At 30.3% G+C, this 25,597-nt stretch overlaps 3 protein-coding genes across 3 annotated transcripts; all 3 read right to left on the bottom strand.

Annotated features, from left to right (window-relative positions):
- Positions 1 to 1,970: 1,970 nt before the first annotated feature.
- LOC112720673 (uncharacterized) lies at positions 1,971 to 3,554 on the bottom strand. The gene is made up of 2 exons (XM_025771707.2): positions 3,136 to 3,554; positions 1,971 to 2,771 (listed from the first exon to the last, which is right to left on the bottom strand). The coding sequence occupies exons 1-2, from the start codon at positions 3,323 to 3,325 to the stop codon at positions 2,239 to 2,241; spliced, it is 723 nt and encodes a 240-aa protein (XP_025627492.1). The 5' UTR covers positions 3,326 to 3,554; the 3' UTR covers positions 1,971 to 2,238.
- A 2,605-nt stretch (positions 3,555 to 6,159) lies between these two features.
- LOC140176092 (uncharacterized) lies at positions 6,160 to 6,834 on the bottom strand. Its single transcript, XM_072205960.1, has one exon. It carries the CDS (start codon positions 6,832 to 6,834, stop codon positions 6,160 to 6,162), a length of 675 nt encoding a protein of 224 aa, XP_072062061.1.
- A 1,763-nt stretch (positions 6,835 to 8,597) lies between these two features.
- Positions 8,598 to 10,366, bottom strand: LOC112721242 (uncharacterized). Its single transcript, XM_025772312.1, has 3 exons — positions 9,873 to 10,366; positions 9,544 to 9,686; positions 8,598 to 9,415 (listed from the first exon to the last, which is right to left on the bottom strand). The coding sequence occupies exons 1-3, from the start codon at positions 10,364 to 10,366 to the stop codon at positions 8,598 to 8,600; spliced, it is 1,455 nt and encodes a 484-aa protein (XP_025628097.1).
- Between the last annotated feature and the right edge of the window lie 15,231 nt (positions 10,367 to 25,597).

The following is a 25,597-nucleotide window of genomic DNA, read 5'->3' as shown; positions in this document are numbered from 1 at the left end:
TACTCACAATTAAGGATCTAATTAGACTTTCGCGTCTACATATTTTTTGAGAAGAATATTTCATTAAGTTTAATACTTTTGACATAAGAATAATCTAATTACAAAATTAAAAATAATATAAAAATTTAATTGATGAAAACTTATAAAATATAGGAATTTAATTATAACGTTGAAACTATAGAAAATGACCAAATAATTAAGTCTTTAAATTTTTTTGTTGTAAAAATCTATTTTTGGTTTTTTTTATTCTCCTCTAATAAAACCTCTTACTTAATACAATGTATTATAGATTCACCTTGTTCTCAGTCTGGGGTTTTCAAAAACCGCATGCTTCTTCTTCTTCTTCTTCTTCATGTTGTCAAGAATCTCTAAAAGGAAATCTCACTCCTTAATAGTGGATGACTTTCTGCAACACTTTCTTAAAAGAACTAAGAAACAAACTTAGTTCCAAAACTCTTTTTTAGTGCAATACTATCCAATAAGATAACTGTATGTGACATATTATATTCTTCCACCCCCCTTCTACGGTCCACTCTATAAATAAAGTCCTTATATGGCTTTTTCCTAGCTAAGCAAAGATTACCTTTTTTTTTTTTTTATAATACGGTTTCTTAAGAAAATTTCATTCGGCTATTTTATTCTCCACTAGCGGGTTGACAATGAAATGAGTGAAAAGCATCCTCAATGGAAGTTAATTTATATACATTTGGAGTATATATTACTTGGTGAATCTTTCAAGTGGAAGATGAGAAGAAAAGGACGAAAAGGCTTAACTGGTTATTATTTACTTTGATATTTGAACAAAAAAAAAAAAATTGTAAATCAAGCACAAAGTATTACAATAAAATGGGAACATGGTCTGATCTCATCATAGACTTAGATATCACTCATCAAAAGCAAGAGGAATATTTAACGTTAATTCTATGGTTTTATGGATTGTTGTTTAATTTTTGTCTAATTTATTTTTTATATAAAATATTAAATATTTAAAAATTATTTATTTTTATATTTTTAAATTAAATATTAATTTTAAATTTTTTTAGTAAGTTAAATATTTTCTTTTAAGTACTATAACAATCACTGATATTTAATTATTAGTGTAGTAATACTAATATTTTATTGATCTAGTGAGATGATACACTAGATCTTTTAAGCAATACTAGAGTTTAAATCTTAAATTGTGTATAAAGAAATGAATTTAAAAGGACCACTTTTTGTAGAAGACATCTGCAGCACCTAAATCTAGATTAGTTGATTCAAAACATCGGACACCGAATAAAAATGACAAAAAAAATAATTAGTATAGCAATTATATAAAATCAAAATAAGCTTAAAAACTACTTTCTTTCTTTCTTTAAAGAAATAAAAAATCATTATCATAATGATTGGAAGACATAGATCATTGATACTAAAAAATGTTAAAATTTTAAACAAATCAACTTTTTATGACTCTTTAAGCTAGTATTTTGAAGAGAGACTGAAACTGAGAGATTGAAACTAAAAAATAGAGATTAAGAGACAGAAATTAAAATAAGTCTCAATATTATGTTTGATGTAAAGTGGGAGATAGAGACTGAAATAAGAATAAAGTTCTAATTTAATTTGCAAAAAGGTAAAGTTAGAATTAATTAATTGAAATATGGATATTTTAAGTATAAAATGTTATTAAAATTTTAGTCTTCGTTTCCAAAAATTTCAGTCCCTTGTGTCTTCATTTTTTGGACATATTGAAATACTGAAATTTTGGAGATAGAAACTAAAATTTTAGTATTAGTCTTTGGACAAACAAACATAATATTGAGTCCCAATCACTTAATCTCCATCTCAGTGCATCAAAACAAACACTACCTAAGTAATATCTTAAATAAGACAACAACCATTTGGCATATGCCTATATTTTTTATAATAGAATCATTAGATAGATTATTTTCACTCCCTATTAAAAAATATTATGTTATTCTAAACAAATATGATCACAAAATTATTTATTCATATAAAAATTACTATGTATATAGATACATCATTGTTTTAACAAGATCAAAGGACTTAAATTGTCTACCATCTTTCTAGTAAAATATTCTATTTCCCAACCGGTTTTTTTTTTTTTTTTTCACACACACACTCATCTATTTTCACACTAAAAGTTCTTCTCTACCACAACCCAGCTATGGCAAACAGGTTTGCCACTTGTACAGTGCCTCAGCCACCATTCCCCACCCCTTATGAATTGTAAGTAAATTAGTATAGGCTTGCAATTTTGGGATTGCAAAAAACTTGCACTTCTTGAATGATAGCCCTGGACTCATCACCAAAAAGAGAATCCTTCCCATCTTTCCTCTTTGCATAAGACAATCCCAATCTTGACTTAGCTTGCCTCAAATCACCAACCCCTGAATTGGTATCAGGCCCAGCAAAGCCCCCCATAACTGGTGCCAGTGGAGGCCCAATTAGGAGTCCATCGGCCCCAAATTGCGGCCCTCCACGAGCGTAATCAAATAGGGCTGCACCACTTCCACCAATTTTAGGTAAGATAATGGGCTCAACATCAGGCCCATTGTTGTTGTTGTCGGCCCAATAGAACAAGAAGGGATCAAAGGTGTCATAGTAGTCATCTGTGCTTCTATAGCCCTCAGGGTTGAATCCACCAAACTTGAAGGACTTGTTTGTGTAGCCAATTATGACACAGGGTCCCTTGAAATCACAGCACTCATGGAAATTTGTTGCACTAAATCCGTCAATTGTTGCCCTATAGCAGCATTTCAGTTCCTTCCCTGCCAAGGACAAGTCAGAAATTAACAAAAATAGTTAACTTTCATAAGTAGCATCTCAAATAATTAAGTAAATAAATAAATCTACATAGAATCACTTGATTAGATGACAAAATGTTTTTTTTTTTGGTGTTTTATGACAATATGTTTATAATTACCTTGATAAACTACTGCATCCATTTTAACATGTATTCTATATTGAGTAGCTGATTTGGTAAGTATATATATTTAGCATTGTTAAAAAAAAAAAAAAAAAAAACAGAATCTGAGCAATTCCTTGCTTGCCTTAATAACTGACGAGATTGATGATATGACTAAGTAATTGTAGATTGAACTTATTAGAGACAGATGAGAGAGTGAGTAGTACCGTTGAGGAATGTACTAGCTACCAAAGAAATTGGAAAAGTGAGATCAATATCATGATATTTAATTTGAGGTTTGTCATCATCAGCGCTCTTCTTCTTCCAACCGAATAAGCAATGGGGAGTTCTTGTTTTCCACCCTTGGAATGGCAGAGTGTTTGGCATACAAGATGATGATAATGATGCTGATGCCATCCCATCCACATCTAACTGTATCTGTATCTGTATCTGATATATCCACAAATATTATATTATGTATATATCTCGTCCACCCCCTCCAATAAAAAGTACAATTCATCATCACCTTATCCTCACGAAATATCTTGCTTCTCAGAGGGTAAGAGAGAAATTAGACCCCACTTCAATTAACTAAATACGAATACTTGGGAGATACAATATGCATGAAAGCTAGAAAATGAAACTTGAAATGTTATGTTATTACCTTTTTTTTTTTATACGAAATAACTAAATTTTATTATGCGAAGTATAAATACAAGAGATAATAAGTTCAGTATCACAACAATGACTAGAGGTAATTCCTACGAAGTAAGTATGCATACAGAACTTGTACAACCTAATGAGTACATATACTACTACGTTAATACCCAATTTTGTACCACAACTATCATGGAAATTCAATTATTAGTACTAGATTCGTTACTATACACCAAAGTTCTAAAAACAACCATTTTAGTGCTCGATTCACTAATTTATTAGCTTAATCAGTTTAACTATGATTTAATTAAAATAAAATGATATATCAAATTATAAATAAACACAAACAATGTAGATATAAATAATTTTCGTAAAAAAATATTGTAAAACGTAATCACTTTAGTTATTGAACTTAAATTATCCATTAAAATTCTATAACCCAAAATGTATTGGTAAGAAAGTAAATATCTATGATGCACCAACATTCATATAAACACTCATATGAATATGAGACGCAAATTTTAAATTTTTATAAGATACAAAATATATATATATATATATATATATATATATATTATTTTTTAAATAAATTATTATGATATTTTGATATTTTATTAATATTAAAAAATAAATTATTTTTAATTATTTTTAATTTTTTTATTATATAAAATATTTAAAAAGTTTTGCTTTAATAATTAATAATATGTTATTTTTAAATTTATTTTAAAAATACATGTTAAGAGTAAAGCTGGGCACGTAATGATATTTAGTTATGTTTAAATGTGTCTGAAAAAGAATTTTTTATTTTTTATTAAGATACAGTTAGACATAAAAGACACACGTGTTGGACAAGTGTCGTATTCAAAATGTGTCCGACATGCAGACATGATAACTCAGCAAAGTATATGTGCTCTATAGATAAATTAAATAAATTATATTAATTATAAATAAATAAATTTTTTAGGTACATTAAAAATAGAACACATAAGCATTCCTTCATTGTCCATCGAGATTTAATTCTCCAAATCTTCTTGTTGACAAGCATTGGATTATTAAGGTATTCATACTTGAATTTCTTATTTTAAGTTTTTTACTGTTTAAACTAGAAGTGAGAAAGAAAATCAGGAGAGTGAAATTGTGTAACTAGACTTGATTTTTTTTTTTGGTCAGCAACTAGACTTGATTTTGAAGTGTGAAAAACAAATATCATGGCCCTAAAAAAACAAATCCACAAACCCAAATAGCGTAACCAAAATGAAGCCTCGTTCAATCCTTCCCTCGCAGCTGAGGCCTAAACGACAAAAACGAATGAACTGCGTTGAAGTCTGAACGGAAGCACTGCGTTGAAGTCTGAACGGAGCACAGAGTATTAGGAGTTCTGAAATCTGAATGGAGCACACGACCATCCGAACACGGACCACGACGACCAAGCTGGCAAATGCCGGAGATGTGGGCGAGTAGCGGCGACGAGGGGAGTGGGGGCAGACGCAGAGAGAAATTGAGATTTGAGAGAAGAGAATCATTTATTCGATTTTTGGGGAGTTTGGGGGTTGTAAATATGGTGATTTGAATGTTAAATTATTAATTGGTGATCTTGGTTCATTGGTAAAAATTTTTTATATTAAGTGAGAGGTTCTTGATTCAACATCTACCTATAATATATTTTTATATAGGGTGCAGGTTTGTCAGATAGGATTGAGGCTCAACTCGCATCCTACCTGACCTGCACTCAAACCCGCTTCACATTTAACTTTATCCACAGCGGGTCAGATTGGCAATCCTACTCGATCGGATTGGATCAAGTTGGATACCTGCGAATAGGATGCATACTGCCACCCCCTACCTAACATGCTCGTTTAATCATAAACTTCACAAGCTTGGCCATTGCCAGTGTATTCTTGTTTTGTTCCAATTGCTGATAAACCCAACATCATTATTGTAGTCTTTCTTTTCTCTGTAGTTTCTTTGTCCTTTTTCTTCTGTCTTTCTCCTTTTCTAATTTTATTTTCATCAATTCTCCTTCAACATCGATGCTGTGTGGACCATCGACGGTGAGCAAGGAGAGTAGCAAAACATGGGATTACAGCGTTGTGTAAGGAAGAAGATGAATGACGAAGCAAACCAAAGATTTTCATTGTCTTGGTTTTATTTTTTCTTTTTGTTTCATTTTTTTTTTGAAATTTTAAGAATAGTCCCATTCACGAGTTTGCCAAATGGTCGATTTCCGACTAATTTTTTTGGTCGAATATAGATTTTTACACTAGATGATTTTCATAGGTAATTGAACCGTATTAAATACTAGTTTCTAATTTTACCAGTAGAATTGGTTAATTGGTCCAGTTCAATTTTTAGAATAACTAGAGTATGAACATGTGCTCAGCACGGAAAAATTTATAAAAGTAAAAAAATTATATGCTTCGATATTTAAAACAAAAATACAAAATAATTATTATTTTAAGAAATTTATAAAATTATTATCAAAATCAAAGTTTAACTTAAAAAAAGTAAGTAATAATTATTTTATATTTTTAAGGTAAAATAATTATACACTGATACATAATTTAAAATAAAATTAAAATATTTACATTAGAATACTATTTTTTTTCAAATACTTCTCTATAAACAACATTGATGGTTGAATTTGCAGACATTCCTACGTGATTTATAAGTAAAACTTTTAAACCTCTCTTACTCTTAACTCTTGAAAGTGCCACATATAGTTGGCTATGTGTAAAAACTGGTTTGGGCAAGTACAATCCAATATAAGATAAAGTTTGTCCCTGAAACTTATTAATTGTCATGGCAAACGATACTATTATGGGAAACTGTCTTCGTTGGAATCTAACTGGGATGGTTTCATTTGTTGGTACTATATTCATTCTTGGAATCAAAGCAATATGACCAACATTGTTACCCGTTAAGACTTCACATTCTATAACATGATTTTCAAGCTTCCTAACTTGTAGCCTTGTACCATTACAAAGACCACTGGATTGGTCAATATTCCTCAGTAACATCACCAGAACACCAACCTTGAGTATTAATTTATGCGGAGGCAAACCAAAGCAATTTATGCTATTTAGTAATTCAGGACTATAAAGATCTAGTTGACTCTTCATATTTCCTTCATCCATACAAATAGAATCCGAACTAAGATATAATTTTTGCCCTTCAAGAATGATAGCCATCAGATGGTTGTTGACCTCTTCAACGATGTCTAGCGTGGGAGCCAGTATAGTTCTTGCTTTAAAAAAATTATTTGAGTACATGTTTTCCAAAATATTTGGATAAAAAAAATGAACCAACTCATCAAATGCCTGGTCTGAAGAAGGAATAACAATATATCCTGGAAGACATATCTCAGATTCACCATCCATATTGTCACCTATTAGACCATCACCAACTTTCAATAACCACTCACCAAATTACTCTGTCTCATCTTGATCTGAAGCAGTTGTCCCTACAGAGAGTCTCATATTTTTTGTTAGTTTGTGCACCTGACAAAACTTCCAAAGATAAGACGAATTCACGGTTGAATGAACAATATCTTGTCTCGATCCTCGTGGAATAACAAGAAGAATTTGTCTAAAGTCTCCACCTAGTACAACCACTTTTCCTCCAAAGGGCAAATATTTGCTATATGTTGGAGAACACCTCACGATATCACCCAAGCATTTATCAAGCGCTTCATAGCAGTACCTACTAACCATTGGAGCCTCATCCTAAATTATAAGTTTGGCTTTCAACAGCAACATTGCTTGAGGGAAACCAGGTTTGATGTTACATACAGAATCCTCAGTTATATTCAGCGGTATTTTCAACCTTGAGTGTGCCGTTCTTCCATTGGGAAGAAGTAAAGATGCAATACCACTCGAAGCAACGTTTAACACTATATCACCCCTTGAGCGAATCTCAGCAGATGTAAAGTTCCAGAGAAATGTTTTTCCAGTACCCCCATGACCATACACAAAGAAAAAATCCCTTCATCACAATACACAACTGTAACAATTTTATCGAATGCATATTTCTGCTCAGGTGTTGCGATGGCTAACATGTCTGAGCCATTTTTCTTTAAATCATCCCTGTTAAAGTTTAGCTCTTCCTTAATAACCCTTTCGGTTAACAAAGAACTATTAACTTCAGTTGCTAAAGGCATAGGAGGATAGTCTTTCAAGGTTTTACCATAGGAATGTAAGATATTGTCTATATCCATTAAGCACAACTGCTTAATCTCATCATCTGACATTGTTAACTTTGCATATTATATGATACTGTAAAAATTTAATCAAACTAAAAATGATCAATAAGGAAGAACTTTTATCATTGCAATTAATAAAAACTCACCCCTTATGTTCATCACGGCTCTCTGTCGATACAAAATACCATCTGAGAGTTCATGCCAACATCTATCCCAGACATGTTCTGGTCTTGAGATATTGTTGGATGTTAATAGAATGACAAATAACCTCCTAACATATGATCCTGAGGCCCATGAGCTTGCTTCCTTAATTGCATCAATGAATTCTTTGTCATCTTGCAAAGTCCAAAGGCGAAGCATGCATCTCTATACGTAGCATAAATTGTTCCTCCTACTGTTCTTATATCTCGAAAACTCATACATCCTCTTTGAGTATTTAAGAGAAGTCATTGGTAATATTCTTCGGTATTTGCTGCAAAAAAACTTGGTTAAAATCTCACTTTTAAGTTGTTAAATGGATTAAGCTACGTTATTTTAATTATTATGTAGCCACACATCTGCATAAGAATAATTTTCTTAAAAAATATACAAAAAATAAAAAATTGTATAATCTACAGATTATAACTGCTGAAAGTTATTTGAACATTTATTTTCTTGTGTAAATAAATTGAATATAATGGACGTGTGGTATAGGCTGTTAAGATTTTAAATTTAAATCATTAAATAAATAAGATCAAAATTGAATATAAACTCGTCATTACTTGCAGGTATATGAGTCAACCTTCCAATTTCGAAGCCTTGCTTTCGAGGAAACCACTTCGAAGCATCGTCCTTTCAAACAAACTTGGTTGGAAACTCAGCATAAGTCAGACTTCGAGCATAGGGATATGACATGTTCGCCTCCATCCATCCCAAAAACATGGACTTATGAGATATTTCTCTTTCGACGATATCATTCACATTAGAAGTTTCACCATAAACCACAGGTTGCTCATCCTCCAAATGGAATGGAAGTCTAATCACAAATAGTTCTTTCTCTTGGATTTCGTATCCAAATAGACGCCAGACTGCCTCACATGCCGGAATGTACCTACAATCGTAGTAATTCCTAATTTCGTCAACAACTTGTGTGGCTTCTAACGGATCACCAGCATTGTATAGAGTAGTTGTTACGTGGTCATTACCCTTGTGTACATACTTAAACCGATACTTAACAGAACTTGTTTGGCATGTGTATTCCACATTTATGTGGCACCCAAACTTGAGCAAAAATTCTGGATTATACGGAACAATGAACTTATTGTCTAGTACACATTCCCTTTTCTTCACTGTTCGACCGTTATCAGTACGCCTATATTTGGGAAATCTGGCCTCATCAATGAGTGTTCGCTGTCTAAACTCTTTAGGATAGAACTTTGAACATGATCCATTCTTCATGCAAGGTGAATTCTTGTTGTACGGACCACATGGACCATGTACCATGTAATTTTGAACAGCTCCATGTAGATTTGGCCTTTCATTTTCATTAGAAATCTCAGCTGTTATATGTTTGTCTATGTGATCTAGTGTTTGTGGGTTGAACTCATTACTCATGAATAAAAGGATATGTGCATGCGGAAGCCCTCTCTTTTGAAATTCTACAGTGCAAATATCTGAAAATTGAAAAAGACAAATGAGCAAAACATTACAACATAAGATTTTAATAAGGCGTTGCATAAACACAAATTTACATCCCAAATTTTTGCCAAAGATTTCCCCTATTTTAGGTCATCAATCAAACCATCAAGCTTGATCTTAAAAACTTGACACAATATATCAGGACGGTCTTCTGCCTTCAATCCAATGGGAGTCACTTCTCTTTTTATCTCATCCCATTCAGGGTTACAGGTCATGGTGATAAAATAGCTAGGATATCCTGCATATCTGCAAATTTCAAATGCATATTTACAATTATTCATCATATACCTAGGTCCACCGGTAAAAGTACTGGGAAGAATGATTCTTTTGCCAAATCTTGCAGCATCTACATCCCCGTTTATAAGACTTTTATGCAAATATTTGTATTTATCAACCCTCAACTGTGGTTATTTACACCTAAAGAATTTTAACCTCTCTGATTCCACTATTGTGTAGGCATCTACCAGAAACTGTTGGAATAGTCTCTTTGATCTCAGAATTAACGGAGATTCACCCGTCCTTTTCTGTAGTCGAAAAGCAAAGAATTGTTGCAAAGTGATTGTTTTGTTTTTCTTTGTAGGCTTAGCGGAGATAGAATCTGATGTTACAATACCCAAACAAAATCCATCCTCCCCATATGGAAACAACAATGGATATTGCAAGACTAAATAAGATGGGTGAAAAACATCAATCCGTTGGAGCTTTCTAGATTGACTCTCTATAATAATATCTCTATCTTTACTAAGTTGTTCGCCATCGCCAACAATCAATGCAGCCACTTCAGATGCAGATGGCAAGTTGTATGTCCTGCCATCTGTAGTCCTTTTACTAATCAACTTAAACTTTATGTTTGTGCAATTTTCCTGTTGGTACCTATCTCTTGCACAGTGAAAACTCTTTGCCAAACTATTATATTTGTCTGGCATGTTTCTTAATATTGCCACAATTTTCCTATCCCGCTCATTTATAGCTTCATTGGAACTTAAAAAAAATAAAATAAAATTTATGTTATTTTCTCTCACAGAAAAGAAATAACTAAAAAGTTTGACTGGTTGCATGAAAATTACTGAAGTGTGCCTATTCGATTATCAATCTCATTTTCTGTGTCATAGATATATAGCTGGGTAAGTGTTGGTCGTAAACTATCTAAAGGAAGTAAGCTACCAATGCTATGGTAGTTTGACCCCCAATCTTAAAAATTGGAGGAGCAGTCCCATTGTTCACCCCACGGTCAATTTTTCCGGCCATTGATGTAAAACAAAATATTGAATTAAATATCCTTATATTTTTTAGGAAATAAATACTTCTTTGATCTCCTCCAGTATGAAGCTGAATGAGCTCATCAGGAGGCACAGAAAGTAGAGGAAGCTCGATCTTTCCTTCCATACAACATAATAAAAACTTTGGTTGGGGCGACTGTTTGGATTTAGCAAGCCTTTCTCCAGACCACATCCATGCTTTACAGTGTTGACATTGATAAATAGGATTTCCTATATCCCAATGAACTCTCTTTAGATACTCAATTGTCATACTGATGCAATTTAGTCCATGATGTACACAAAGATGCAAATAAACATACAGTTAAAATTTTTACATACTGTCTAAGGTTTCTGAGGATGGTATAAAATTATCTTCCATATCCACATCCAATATTGAATCATCATAACCATTTAAAACTACAATCAATAAAAATTATAAAAAATACAAACATATATGTTGATGTATTACTAATAATTCATATCTCTTGCAAACTACAAACTTAAATTCTTGATATAATGAGAAATTACCTTCATCATCAATAAAAGGGTCAATATTTTGGCCACTTTGTGTGTCACCGCTTAGTGGGTGTATCTTAACAGTCAATAAATTTACATCTTCATAAAGTTGTGCCAAATTAATAGCCACCGAAGCAATAACAGAGGAAGATTATCTTTTTTGCACCCCAATTATAGTAGAACTTCTTTACAAAAAGTTCAATTTTACTCAATTAAACGTTAGACACTATAGGAAAGAAAAGAATATAATAATGATGATCATCTTTTCTAAATTACCTTTCTGTTAGGCACGATCTGTGGGAACCGCAGTGTGATAGAAGCTGATTTTGCGAAACGACTTTCTTTAGATTATTGGCGGGTCCTTGTACACTAGAGTATGCTAGAATTATAATAAATCTATGTTATATAAATGATTCTCGATGAAGTATACTTTTTGTTAAATATTGGTGTATGAATCATTTGGCAATCATTAATTATACGTACTATTTGTTAACATGGACAGTGGAGTTCTTGTCAATGAGGGATCCGTTGGTAGAGTTAAAGATTTAGATCTTTTCTCTGATGTAGAAGGTCTTTCATAATTAGGAGGAGTATTTTTCTGTCCAATTTCATGCGAAGCACAGTGTACACCATACATAGATAGTTGCTTCCTTATGAATGAGTAATGAGAAATATATAGAAAATTTTTGTTATTAAACTGATATAAATTAAATTTAGATAAATATGAGTCAATTACAATGAGAAAAATGTCACCTTTATCTTCACTTGATTATAAACTGAGAATATTAGATGAGGTACTAGTTTCTTGACACACTATTCTTTGACTTGCAGTAATATATTGCACATTTTTATATACGTCAAAATTTGTATTATTGTTGTTCTTCGACACTTTTAAGTCAAAAAAAATAAATAAATAAATAAATGAAACACAAATAATAATTATTCAATTAACTAATCTCGTATTTGATTTTATACAATTTTAGTATTATACTTTCGTAGTTAAAATTTTTTTTGTATTAGTTTAGTTTTATTGAATTATTTTTAAAATTATTAAACTAAATCAATGAGTATCTATATCATATTATTTAAAATATACCCAGTCATCACTTAAAAATAAATACAATTCAATTTAAATAATAAATAAAACTCTAAATTTAAATATAATTTTAAAATTACAATTTATTTAAATCGAGTTAAATAGATCTACACAAAAACATCAAATTTTATATTTTCTCAATTAATATAGAGTTTTATGTATTAATTTAGATTAAATAGTATATTGTTTTAACTTATGACAGAGTATATCTTAAATAATATTAAATAATTAATTAACCTAAATAGTACCTGAAGATTTAAAGATTGTATAGTTTTTATGTAATTAATAGCTTATTAAATATGAATTTTAAAAAGAAATTATAAAGATGAATAGTTATTTACAGTTGTTTAATCACTAAATTAAAATATTTAAAAAATTATGTATAGTACAAACTATTTTGCTAATATTCTTAACAATGATAATATCTTAAATTGTATTTTTCATAAAAAAATAAAAATTAAAAAAGTTTCACAAAAACACTTACTAGAAGCACCAAAAAAAGTAAACTCATTATCATCAAGTCTTTTTTATTTTCTTGCCAAAATTATCATTCGTCTTAACCTTGCAATCTTGAATTGTGTGACTAGAATGGGATACATTATCGTTGTTAAGTACAATGTATTTCTCCCGCAACAATGAGCTACGAATACAAATTTTCAAATTTTAATATTTATCTTGAAGTTGAATTTTAAATGTCCATTAACTTACAATACTGATTATGTATTGATTAATTTATGAGGTATCATTTTTTACTTAAAAAGTAAAAACTTAATTTTTAAATATGTAAAAGTATATTAACAGTTCACAAATTAATAATCTAATTAAAAGGGATATATATATATATATATATAAAAACTAAACCAATTTAAATATAGATGCCTTAAGCAAACTAATTTTTATATTATATATTATTAAATAATTAATTAAAAATATACACTCATGCACAACAATTTTTAAATTTGAATTTAGAAGTGATTAATAAATCATATTTTTTTAATCAATGTATAACAAAAAAAATTAGTTAAGGACAAAATATTCAACATATAATAATTTTAGTCATTTAAAATTTAAATATTGAAAATTAGATTACGTATTAAAATCTAAATACAACTTTGTGGTATGTTTCAATAATAATAATAATAATAATAATAATAATAATAATAATAATAATAATATACTTTTAATTAAAAAGTAGTATTGCATGTTTTTCGTGACATGTAGTTTTTAAATTTATTTTATAAATAATAAAATACTTTTTTTGGATAATTAGATTAAGTGAATAATAAAAATTATTATTCAAATTAACAAACTTTAATCTATCTACCTTAATCTATCTGATAAAAGAAAATGAAACTTACATAAAACATAGTGTATTGTGCAGTAATAGCATTTTTAGAGAGTACATAATAATATTATTTTTTTAAATATTTAACTATTATACAAATATTATTTATTTTCAACTACTATGATAATAAGTTTATAACATGTGAACCGTAAAAAAGTAAAATTGCAAAGAATTTGAACAAAATAAAATGAAAACACTAATCAATAGAAGACTGATCGACACTTAAAAAATTTATTTGAAATAAAAAAATAAAATTTACATAAAGATGTGGTGCAATGTACAACAGTAACACCTTCAAAAAAAATCTAATAATCAAATACTGAATATGATAATTGTATATAATCGTAGAATTCTTATATAGAGCTATTGTATTTTGGGCTGGGCTAAAATTTTAATGTGTATATGTTATAATTTGTTGGAAAGAAAATAAAAAATTATTTTATTTCAAATCAAAAGTTTTCTTTTTGAGCGAAATAAAAAATTTTCATCTACGGAGTCATAAATATGATGCAACCTACTTTAATGAGCCATAGCCGCATACATTACTAACACCCTAATAATCATTCTCACTCAGTAGCTACTCTCATTCAATAATATTTTTTATTTGATAATCTAATATTTAATGACTAATTAATAATAATTAAATAAATTATGATAGTTTTGTATTTTTTTTAGAGTAATTTTTTCTCTTGCAGCTCATGGACATGGTTGTATTTTATTTTGTTTTGTTTTTTTGGTCATGGGCTATTGTATTTTATTTTATGAATCAGCTAGATGTTAATTTGGGTTCTAAATTGAGTACGAAAAAAATGAGAGAAGACACTCAAATTTAGTGAATACTTTTTTTTAGTAAGTATGTGCAGCAAAATCAAAACTTATTACCCTAAAACATACAACAACAACAACAACAACAATAACAACAACAACAACAACAACAATAATAATAATAATAATAAGTATTTATTAAAGGAAAACATACTCAAATCTTGGATTAAATAAACAAATAAACGAAACAACTCTTGTATCAAGTTTTAAGAGATAAATTAATGTCAACACAAAGATTAAAGAGAAATAAACTACTCATATATGGTAGATCCTAATCACTCTCAAACGATCATAGTTCATTCAAATAATAGTTTAAATAAATTATTCTCATATATTATAAATTGAACTGTGTAGAGGCGTGATGATTTAGTCCTTCATGACAATCCACTTCGCTTTCTTAGATTTGGATGAAACTGACTCCTCTCCAACCTCTTCCATATGTTTCTTAACTCCGACAGTTTTAGAATTATGTTTCTCATCAATTGCAGTTGATGGAGTTGACTCACTCTCACAAGCCTGGGATACGCCATCATGTACCAATAATAATAAGAATAATAATATTTGAGTTTCTATATAGACTAAGAGCATCATTGTAATAATTTAAATTGAAAATTATTTGACACAAACCTTAGAAGTGTCGTATGGACCAGTAGACAAATTCAGTAGTTCAGAATTTTCATGCGACAAAAGGCCCTACAAAACAATTGATTCAATAAAAAGACATCATCAAAATCTGGTTGATCTGTTTTTGCAATACCGAAACAGAAGAGAAAGTTATTAGCGAGAGGGGGTTACAGAGTCAGGATTGTGTTTATCCAGGAAAGCAGAGACCAAAGAATTCTCATTAGTCATTCTCAGCACATGAATCACATATGGCTCATATGAGTTCAAATTCCTCATCTTGATTTGCACTTTGAAGATGAACTTAATATCCCTAAGCTTATTAATCTCTTCAAGACAGGAATTTTTCTCAACACCCTTCACATTTAGTGGAAAAAAGTTCATTCATGCTCTCATAAATAATAAATATTCAGGTATAGTTCAAAATAAATAACACAAAAAAAGTGAATATGACATCAAATCTTAGTCACATAAGACTGCCTAAAGTCATTGGCAGAAACTCCAAGAAACTTTGCAGCTTCTCCATCGAACAAAACAAAAGAGGCAGCATCGGTGTGGTCTATTACCCTTATGTGAATGTTGTACCTATTATTCACTAAAGAATTTATAATTCAAGAATAATATACTACATAAATTATACCAATAGTTAGACTGTCTACACTATGTTATTATTGAATTGGACGTAAATAATTTTTTTAATAGCTTATCCAAGAGTCTCGATCTCACACGGGAGAATAGTTTAACAGCACATCACAACCCCAGACAGCATGACCCACAAAAAATACTATGTACATTTTGATATACCTATCCACCTCTAAATGACAATGAAACCCTTTCATTTAGTTAATTATGTTTAACTCTTGCTATATGTTATGTTTTGAAAGAGATAGTTAGCCTTATTTAAAATCAATTATCTTTAACCTATTAGGCTAACTGAATCACAAATGATAGAATTCAACAACAAAATATATCAAGAAATAATACAAATGATTATTTTATACCATTATTTTCTTAGACAAAGAGTATGTAGTGTGTGAATGTTAAAGAAGTATCATGAGTCATATCTTGGCACATAGAACCCATAGTCGTCAACGCAATTGGGACAGAAATATCTTTTCTCAAGTTTCTTTAATTGTCCCGGCAATAACAAATACAGCATCCTAAAATCGATGGATGCAAGGGTACAACACAACAATTGAAATTATGATCCAACAAACATTAGACATAATAATTGAAAAAAAGGAAGACTAATAAAGAAAGAATTTTACTTGATTATGCTCCTTTATCTCGGCAATTGTTTTGTAGACTGACAGACGCAAAAAATCTTCCTCAACTGAAACAGTTTGATCACAGACCAGCGGCATTATGCCTTGTCCGTCAAAAGGATCTAATTTGTTCACCTTTGTATTTTTAAATCAGAATTTTTGAAATTTGCTAATAGTTAAATAATCAAAAGCCTTGTATAAATATTCTGCTGGCCACACTACTAATCTATACACTGTACCTTGCAAAGAAATTCCTGGCAACTAGAAACTCAACATTGATAAAGAGTTTCAAATTGTATTTTATGTTGGAAACACCCATAACCCCTACAAAAAGACATAACAAATTAAAGAAAATACCAGAAGCATATGATGACACAAAACATGCATTCAAATACCAGTAAAATAAACATACCACTAAAAAATTTTATCTTGCCCATTTGGAGAATAACCACATAGGTAAGTCACAGGTGTTCCTCTAAATAGTTGAGCAAGTCAAGAGCAAAAGACTGCCACAACGTTACCCTTAATTTCTGTCCACCCCTATAAGAAATAGCAATGTTTGTAGAGTAAAGAGAGGCACAAAATTCTAAAATAAGATTTTAAAACAAAGCCACTATCAAAAAGGATATTAAGCATTATTCAAGATCATCAAGTTCTATGGTGATATAACTTGGCTTCCCGTCTCGTGTGAACTCGACCAAGTTATCCATAGAGGCAAGCTGACCTATCACATCTACAAAATAAAGGCACCAATCTTTCCATTAACAAAACTCTATCTGCTCAAATTTTTGTCCAAAATTGACATATTTTTTCCAAAATTTCATCCATGTCGAAATCAAAAAATAAAATGAAGAAACAAAACAAAACCATTAACAAATTGAAGAAACAAAAAATAAACAAGTTAGTACTTGTTACCAACGATACTTTTAAAGGTACTAATTCTTTAGTTGCTAATATATATGAAATCTGTCTTTTATGTGTTAAAATAAAATGCATAATAATAGAAAACAAAACCATTAACAAATTGAAGAAAAATTTTACTAAATAATACAATTTTTTTGGTACTATACCTATAACAAAAAATGACGCATCAGCCAATTCAAATGACATACATTAAATATAGACATATTATGTAATACAATAAGATTGATAAATAATTTTGCTTAAAACATTAGACCTCAAAAAATTAAAGAACACATGCGTTATAGATTACTCTAACAAAGTACTTACCAACTAAATAACCATCTTCTTTAGACTCTGCCTGGATTTTTTTGAACAGAACAAAATTGAATTCGTTCAATGGAACTGAAGAATCTTGTATCAGACGCACAATCGTGTCCCTCTTGAAGTGGATTCTAAATTCATGTCTAGTAGGCTTGAACTTGATGGTATTTAAAGCAACTGCAAAATTAGTGACCACGTACATATTGCCCTCAGCGAGTAGGCCCTCGAAGATAGGAATAAATATGCCTTTAATAGAGCATTGAATTGTATCCCCCTGAATGCATTAGTTTTATAGAGTCATAGATAAATGAGGTTTATTGCTCAGTCATTACCAAAAAAAAAATCTCAAATGCAAAGAGAATATTTTACCTTTTCATCAAGGGCAACCATCTCAATAGGTGCCTTCATCCCAAAATTTACAAAGTGAGAAACGGTCCAAAGTCTAATGACACGTACTTCGAGCTTCCACACCTTATACTCTGGACCAGCAGTGATACACTTGATAAGATCATACCTAAAAATCAAGGTCCTAATATTTAGTGAAAGATAAAAAAAATATTGTGAAATTCACCACATGACACATGAACTCACCTAGCTGCTATTGTTACCTGCCACAACAAAATTACTCAAATATTATGAATTTCAGTATAGATAAAAAGTAAATATGGTGATCATCTATGTTATATTTATAGAGAGTCATAGTACTGTTCAGCCCCAGTATTAGTAAGGATTACAAAAATCTTGACGTTTCTATCAAAATCCAACTAAGAAAAAAAAGAAAAATTTTTGGACTATTCAGGATTAAAGAATCTGAATCATATCAATAAAATAATTATCAAAATTAGGATAGAAATTAATGGCTAACATTTATTGTGTTCCATTTACATGGCAAAATGGAGTTTAATTTTGAAAAATCAAAATAAGAAGCAATATATGCTGAAGAGGAAATCACTATATTTACGTGCACTAATTAGGTATAGTAAATCACAAAAAGTTTCGAAAAGGCATGAAATTATTTTATTTTTGTCAATTGGAAAATCATTCTATATCATAAATACTGAAATTTCAAAACGTATAAAATAAAAAGGGTATGAGAATAAGATTTGATATATAGCACCAATTTTTTGTTTCTTAATCTGATATAATTTCCAAAAGGTTTGTTAATAGCTGCATACCTTCAATATGACCAAAGGTTGTGTTGATCGTAGGAAGCCATTTATCTCTTTCACCTTGCATTCGTTCTATAAGCATTCTCCTTTTATGATCCTCAGTCAATTGCTTCATGCACTTGACCTTCAGCCTCTGCTATTGCTTTAACTCTAATAGTTTCTCTTTCTATCTCAGCACGCTCTCTCTCAGTCTGACGCTGCGATGGTTGCGGGCTTGTGATTTGGGGAGCTAGGGTTCTTCTTTCAATTTCAAAATTTCATGTCAATTTCAGAGAGGATAGGAGAAGAGTGTGGGACTGGGACTGGGACTGGGTTACGGGTTACGGGCTTAAGCCGTTGGGGATTCAGGTTTTTTTTTAAGTCAAAATGGAACCGTTTGGAGGAGTTATTAACAAACCAGAAACCTTTCAAAAAACCGATCAATTCTAACAGTTCACCGATTAACCACAGGTTCGACTGGTTTTGCAATCAGTTTTTTTGTCAGACGATTTACTCATAACATCTTTTAAGCCATTTTTAAATTTTATAAAATTGTTTACAATAATTACAAAAAATGCTTATAATACAAAATTTTAAAATTTTATAAAAATATTTTATTTAAAATTGTTAGTAAAATCTTAATTGTACTCTGTTACAAAATGAATAATTATAATGATATTAGTATTTTATATAAAAACCCATACAAAAAAAATTTAAATTTCATACAATATTTTTTCGTTCATTTTTAATAGCTCATAAATACAAAAAAATATTGTACGGAATTTAAATTATTTTTGTATTAATTTTTATATAAAATACCCATATCATTATAATTATTCAGAAGTTGCATGTAATTCGAACCTTATGAATTCGATTTACTACGTATTTGCTTAAATCAAATTTATTCAATTCGATTTATATAGAAATGCAAATTCAATTTATTTAATTTAATTTATTTTTGTATGTGGTATGATTTGATTGAAAGAGCAATAATTTATACTGCTTCATAGATTCTTCTATAATTTTATCTAGCATCAATAAAATTTCACTGTCACTGATTTAAAAAAAATTAAAATCTAAAACGATGGTTAAAAATAAATAAAGAGGATAGAAATAGTAGACACAATTATTGACTCATATTCCATTAATCAAAAAAATCTCTATTCTAAAGTATTCCATCAATTAATCAACAATAAATAATGTCTATAATATAATATATATATATATAATTATTGACTTTATTAGAGCCATGTTTCACTTGTATCAAAATAAGAAGAAAGTATTTTTAGTGTCATTAGCATGCCCAAAAAAATATAGATAATTAAATAAATCAAAACAACAATTGTTCAATTTAAAATATCTTAAAATCTGAATAGTATCAGTTCTCTCAATAGACAATAGCTATAGTCAAGACTCCACCAAACCTTCAAAACATGCTCCTTTATCTCTATTACATGAAAGATCTCATATTTCACAGCAGCTATTTTTTAATGGAAGGAGCACCAGACATGTTAAATTCATCCAACAGGCTCTTCAAACAAAACAAAACAAAAAAATATAATTAAAATTTTAACCAAAAAATGAAATCTGAAATATAAAAGAGGCCATATATAAAACATGCCATATAAGTGAAGACTAAATGAATACCCTAACAACAAGTCTTTTAGTAGCAGACAAATTTTCCACGATTGGATCAGGTGACTCATCACGAACAGAACATCCATCTTCACCTCGAGGCTACATAGAAAAACAATGAAAAAATAAATAAATAATATCTCATATTTGGCAAATTAAGCCTTAATATACATAGTCTAAAATCAACAAAAAATAAAGAAAAAAAATCATACCTGAACAGGATTAACAGGACCAGCAGTGGTACACCAAATTTTACCGGACTTTAAGTGTCCCTCCACCTCGCTAAAATGGTAGAATCAGAACTTATCACCGATACATCATAAGAATCACACCATTCAGTAGTTTCTACTTCGACCTTGAATAGAAATTCCTTATCAAGAAAAAACTCATTAAAACCAGTAGGATCTTTGCTTGCTTCCCCTTTTTCCTACACCCAAAATTTTACATTTTTATCATGTTAAATAAACAAACATCTTTGATTGACAATCATAACGTGATCAATGAAATGGCTTCACATACATTCAACTCTTTCACCATCTCAGTACAGGTCCGTCCGAATAGGGCTGCGGCCTCCTTATCGAACACAACAAAATTTGTTGTAGCAGTACCATCAAAAACCAACAAATTCAACTTATACCTATTTTTTTATTCAAAAACATCAATTAACACTTAGCCTGTCACCCTTTAGTTACAATAAAATCTTAAAAATTATATTCAACATAATTTAGATGCTCAAACATAATTTTTTTTAGGCTTATCAGTTTTTTAGATTTTAGTCTAGCAGAGGAGACTTTGGTATAAAATTGTTGTAGGTATATAAATTTTTTCTGTGCAAACACATGATTTATACCACCAACTTGGAACGGGTTCAACATCAAGAACAGTGGCCAGAATAACATAGAATCCAACCTACATAGGAACAGTTTGAAAGTAAAAAAAAAAATAATGAACCAAACATAAAAAAAAATTTTCTATAAAGCACTCACATCCGCAGCCGCACGTAACTCCTTTATTGTCTTCCTCTCAGTGGAATATAAAACTTCATGTTCATCAACATACGCCGATTTTCCGGAAATCAAAGATAGGTACTGCGAGATCTCTCTATAGTACACGCTACTTATCAATCACAACGCCACAAAAATACAGTCAATATGCACAACCATATAAATAATTCACAATATTGGTACAATACTTTTTTCGAAGCATCATAGCCTCACGAACATCTGAATTTATCAAGAGTCTGGTAGCATACATAATGTTCTGTACAATATTGATACCTATATATAATAATCATTGCTTAAATGAGTTGTAAAATTATACAGGACAGAAGAATTATCGGATAGAAAGTAATCAAAAGTATCCTTGGATTTAAAAAAATAACTATAATCTACTGTGAACCTAATTAATTAATAAAACTTTTTATTTTAGCAATGAGCTATAAAAAAATATTTAAAGCAAATATAAAATAATATAAAGTATTATATAATAACAAAAATACAGCTTGAAATTATATAATGATTAATCAATTATTGAGTAATTCAACATAGAATTCACAATCAAAAGAAATAAAAAACTGGTGATACCTCATTTATCCACTTTTATATAATAATAGTTTGTATCACTTCAACCAATTAAATTTTAGAAATAAAAAAAGAGTATTTCCAATGATATTAAAAAAAATCTTTACTTATCTCAACTGTTCTTACTATATGAAAACATTTGATGGCATAACCTTTCTTCTATTGACAACTTTTCTTGAATCACCTAGTATCTAACCGAAAACTCATGAGTCACTACTTGCTCTCCGAATCAATACACTATATTTTTAAATTTTTTTCTACTCAACTTTAATATTTATTAATTTTTATAAAAAATTTTGTATTACATTTTTATTTTGATAACAAATTCTCAATCATAAATTGAATACAGAGTAATTTAAAAATTATTTTAAGAAAAACACATTATTTATAAAATATTAATTTTATATTAAACACGCAAAAAAATAATCCTTATTATATATAATTCATAAAAAGTATGTTATAAAAAAGTGAATTAGTCCTTACATTAATGTCTCTTAATATATTAATATTGATAATAAATAAATAAATATTTATTTATTTAATATTAAACATTCTCATATAATTTAATTTGCACTGAAACTATATAACATGATTCTAATAATATTTCAAACGGTAACTATAAGTAACAATTATTCAATTATAGTTTACCAAAATAAAAAATAATTTTATTACATAAATTCATATATAAATTGAAACTGTTGAAAAAGTATACATAAGTAATTGAAATATATACAACGTACAATGAAAAACTATCAATTAAAATAATAATAACTTAATAGTATATGAGCAAATAATTGTTAATTTTAAAGAAAATTAAACAATCCACCGCGTTGAATATAAAAATGAACAAAACAAAAAAAATATATTTCTCCTTTGTAACATATAGAGATGTGAATCTCAATATTCATAATATTTTGCCGTTAAAAAATAAATCTATTCTAATAAAAATATGACAATAAACCGACACAACTAAATTATAACCCTAATAACTAATTAATTTATTACATATGATTATTATATGAAAACATAAATAAATAATTAAATATAATAAATATTTACATTAAAAGAGTCATAATAATAATATTAATCGTAATAAATTTAAAGTTATAAATATTTAAATTTTATATTAATTGATCTACTTATACGTTAATACATAAGATTTTTATTACTATTAGTCTACTATTTCATTTCAGCAATCCACGCACAAACTATTAATCTCTTATCACTGAGAGGAAGTGTTAACTCCTTTCGCATCTCAATAATTAGTAGAAATGGCTACAATAAGATATAATCATTTGATAGTAATCAAATTCTCACATACCTCCAACATTCTTTACTCTTATAAATTGAAAAATAACTACTGTCAGTTGTTGCTCACCCGATGCCACAAGACCCTTGATCCGGTCCACTATCTCCCCAAGAACAACAATATTAAGCTTTAAACTATAGAGAAAATGCAAATAATTTAGAAAATAAAAAATTGCTTATATAAACATATTAAGTGCTGAGTAAGGGTTGTTAGTGTAAGACCTGGTTAATTAATGGCTAATTAACCCATATATGAGAATTTATTCTAGAAAGCCAAAAATAATATTTTTATGGCTTAATATGATAGAGGAAATTGAGACGAGAATTTCGGTACCAATTTTATGGAAATCGGACCAAGATTGGACCGAACGGGCCAAACCGGTCCAATCGGACCCAAAGTGGGCCCTTGGCCCAACATAACTAAACCAAAACCCTAGTTTTCAGCACTCTCTCTCCTCACAACACACTCAAACACGCTGAAAACTAATATGGAGGGGGAAAGAACACTCTCTCAAGTTCTCTCCCTTGGTTGATCTTCAAACCACCATAACTTTTGATCTAGAGCTCCGATTGCCGCTCCGTTTGCGGCCACGCGTTCACCGCGGAGAGCTCTACAAAACCCATACAATTAATCTTGAGGTAAGCCACGTTTTACTGTTCGAAATTCCAGCCCTTGATTTCGAGTTTCATGAGTAAAAATGTTGAGATTTTGGGTTCTTTGATGTTATAGGACCCAACTCTCTTGAAGGAGAAGGTTAATCTTGTCTCTTTGGACCTTGGGTGTGGTAAGATTCTCAACCCTAGTGTAATTTGTTGTTCTATGAGGTTTGGGCATTGAGATGTTGTGTATGGGTATGATGATTGTGGCTTAGGTTGTGTATATATGAATATTGGAGCTTGATTGGTGATTTTGGAAAGCTTGGAAGAGGGTTTTGTGTGATAAAATCTGTTTTTGGAGGTGTTGATACCTTGAGAGCTTGTGGACAAGTGGTTTGGAAGTGCTCCGGTTGAGCTTGGGAAATTGGCTAAGGTATGGTTTCGGTTTCCCGTATCTAATATGTAATGTGGTAGGAAATACTTAGGCTAGAGGCCCTAAGATAGGCATTGAATTGATGATGTTGTGGAATGGTTGAGATATATGATGTGATCATATGTGTGATTATGAATATTGATGCCTTGATTGTGTGATATGTGAGAAAATGCATGTTGTGATATATGCTTGAAGAATGATTGAGGTTGAATTGATGGGTGGTGCCATATTGTTGGTGAGTATGATGATTATGTATAATGATGGTTGATTGGAAATTGATATTGTTAGAAATTGGGATGAGAAGGATGTATGACATAATATTGTGTTTATCCTTTGGCCTTTTGATTGAGAAGTGTTAAAATGGTTGGAGGTAGTTTTGAGAATTTTGGTAAAATGTCAATGCGTGAGTTGAGGATGGCTTGTTGTTGAATTTGGTACACTTTGATTTATTTCAAAGAAAAGGGATGAAATTGGCATGTTTTAATTGATTTTGAAAAGAGTTGAAAGTGGCTTGTTTTGAAAATGGCACTTTGTGGTTTTGAATGAAAATATGGTTTTTAGGCATACTTTGACGGGACATAACTTGGACTACGGATCTTTGATTTGTGCCAAATCTGTTTAGAAATGAAATTGGATCCGGGATGTCCATGCCGTTCGAAGAACGGGTGAAAAATGATTTAAAATGAGAGAGTTATGACCGTCGGAAGATTGGAGGTTGAATCTGTGAATTCTGCAGCTTTTAACTTAGAAAATTTTTAGCAGAATGACCCCTCGCGCGTAGGCGCACTTGGCGCGTATGCGCCGTTCTTCGAGAAAGCATCATCCACGCGTGCGCGTGGAGTGTGCGTACGCGTGGCCCTGTTTTCATCCCAAAGTTGATTTTTGAATTTTAAAAGCCAAATTTCATACTTCTAAGCCTCCGATCTCGCCACTTATGTCTTAAATCATTATGATATGCCTAGCATGAGAAAAAGGGCTAGTGAATGTGGTAACTTGCGAGTGAAGCAAGGGAAAAATGAATGATCATTGAGGATCAAAGATGATTATGTGAGATGCGGAGAATGGCGGTGGAAGTGCTTGTTATGCCATGGGCCGAATGGCCGTAATTGTTAATGAATTGGCTGGTTATGGATTTAACCGTGAGCCGGATGGCTGGATTATGCCGTGTGGCGGCGGAGCCATGTTTATGGCTAAGTATAAATGCATATATGCTGTTGAATGAATTGTGAATGTTGGCACTTCCACCATTGGAGATGAGGGTTTCCCTGGGTAGTAGCAGTGGCTAGCCACCATGTGCTCCAGGTT

This window comes from Arachis hypogaea, chromosome 11 (assembly GCF_003086295.3).
Source record: "Arachis hypogaea cultivar Tifrunner chromosome 11, arahy.Tifrunner.gnm2.J5K5, whole genome shotgun sequence".
In the NCBI taxonomy this organism is placed as follows: domain Eukaryota; kingdom Viridiplantae; phylum Streptophyta; class Magnoliopsida; order Fabales; family Fabaceae; genus Arachis; species Arachis hypogaea.
This window is presented reverse-complemented; position numbering and strand designations above follow the sequence as displayed.

What these genes read in the sequence shown, in the direction of transcription:
- LOC112720673 (XM_025771707.2), bottom strand. Translation starts at nt 3,325, where the DNA reads ATGGCATCAGCATCATTATCATCATCTTGTATGCCAAACACTCTGCCA. An exon ending in AGCTAGTACATTCCTCAACG is followed by an intron (nt 2,772 to 3,135) that starts GTACTACTCACT and finishes TGTCCTTGGCAG; the next exon opens with GGAAGGAACTGAAATGCTGC.
- LOC112721242 (XM_025772312.1), bottom strand. Translation starts at nt 10,366, where the DNA reads ATGCCAGACAAATATAATAGTTTGGCAAAGAGTTTTCACTGTGCAAGA. An exon ending in ACAATAGTGGAATCAGAGAG is followed by an intron (nt 9,687 to 9,872) that starts GTTAAAATTCTT and finishes TGAAATTTGCAG; the next exon opens with ATATGCAGGATATCCTAGCT. An exon ending in TTTTAAGATCAAGCTTGATG is followed by an intron (nt 9,416 to 9,543) that starts GTTTGATTGATG and finishes TTCAATTTTCAG; the next exon opens with ATATTTGCACTGTAGAATTT.
- LOC140176092 (XM_072205960.1), bottom strand. Translation starts at nt 6,834, where the DNA reads ATGTACTCAAATAATTTTTTTAAAGCAAGAACTATACTGGCTCCCACG.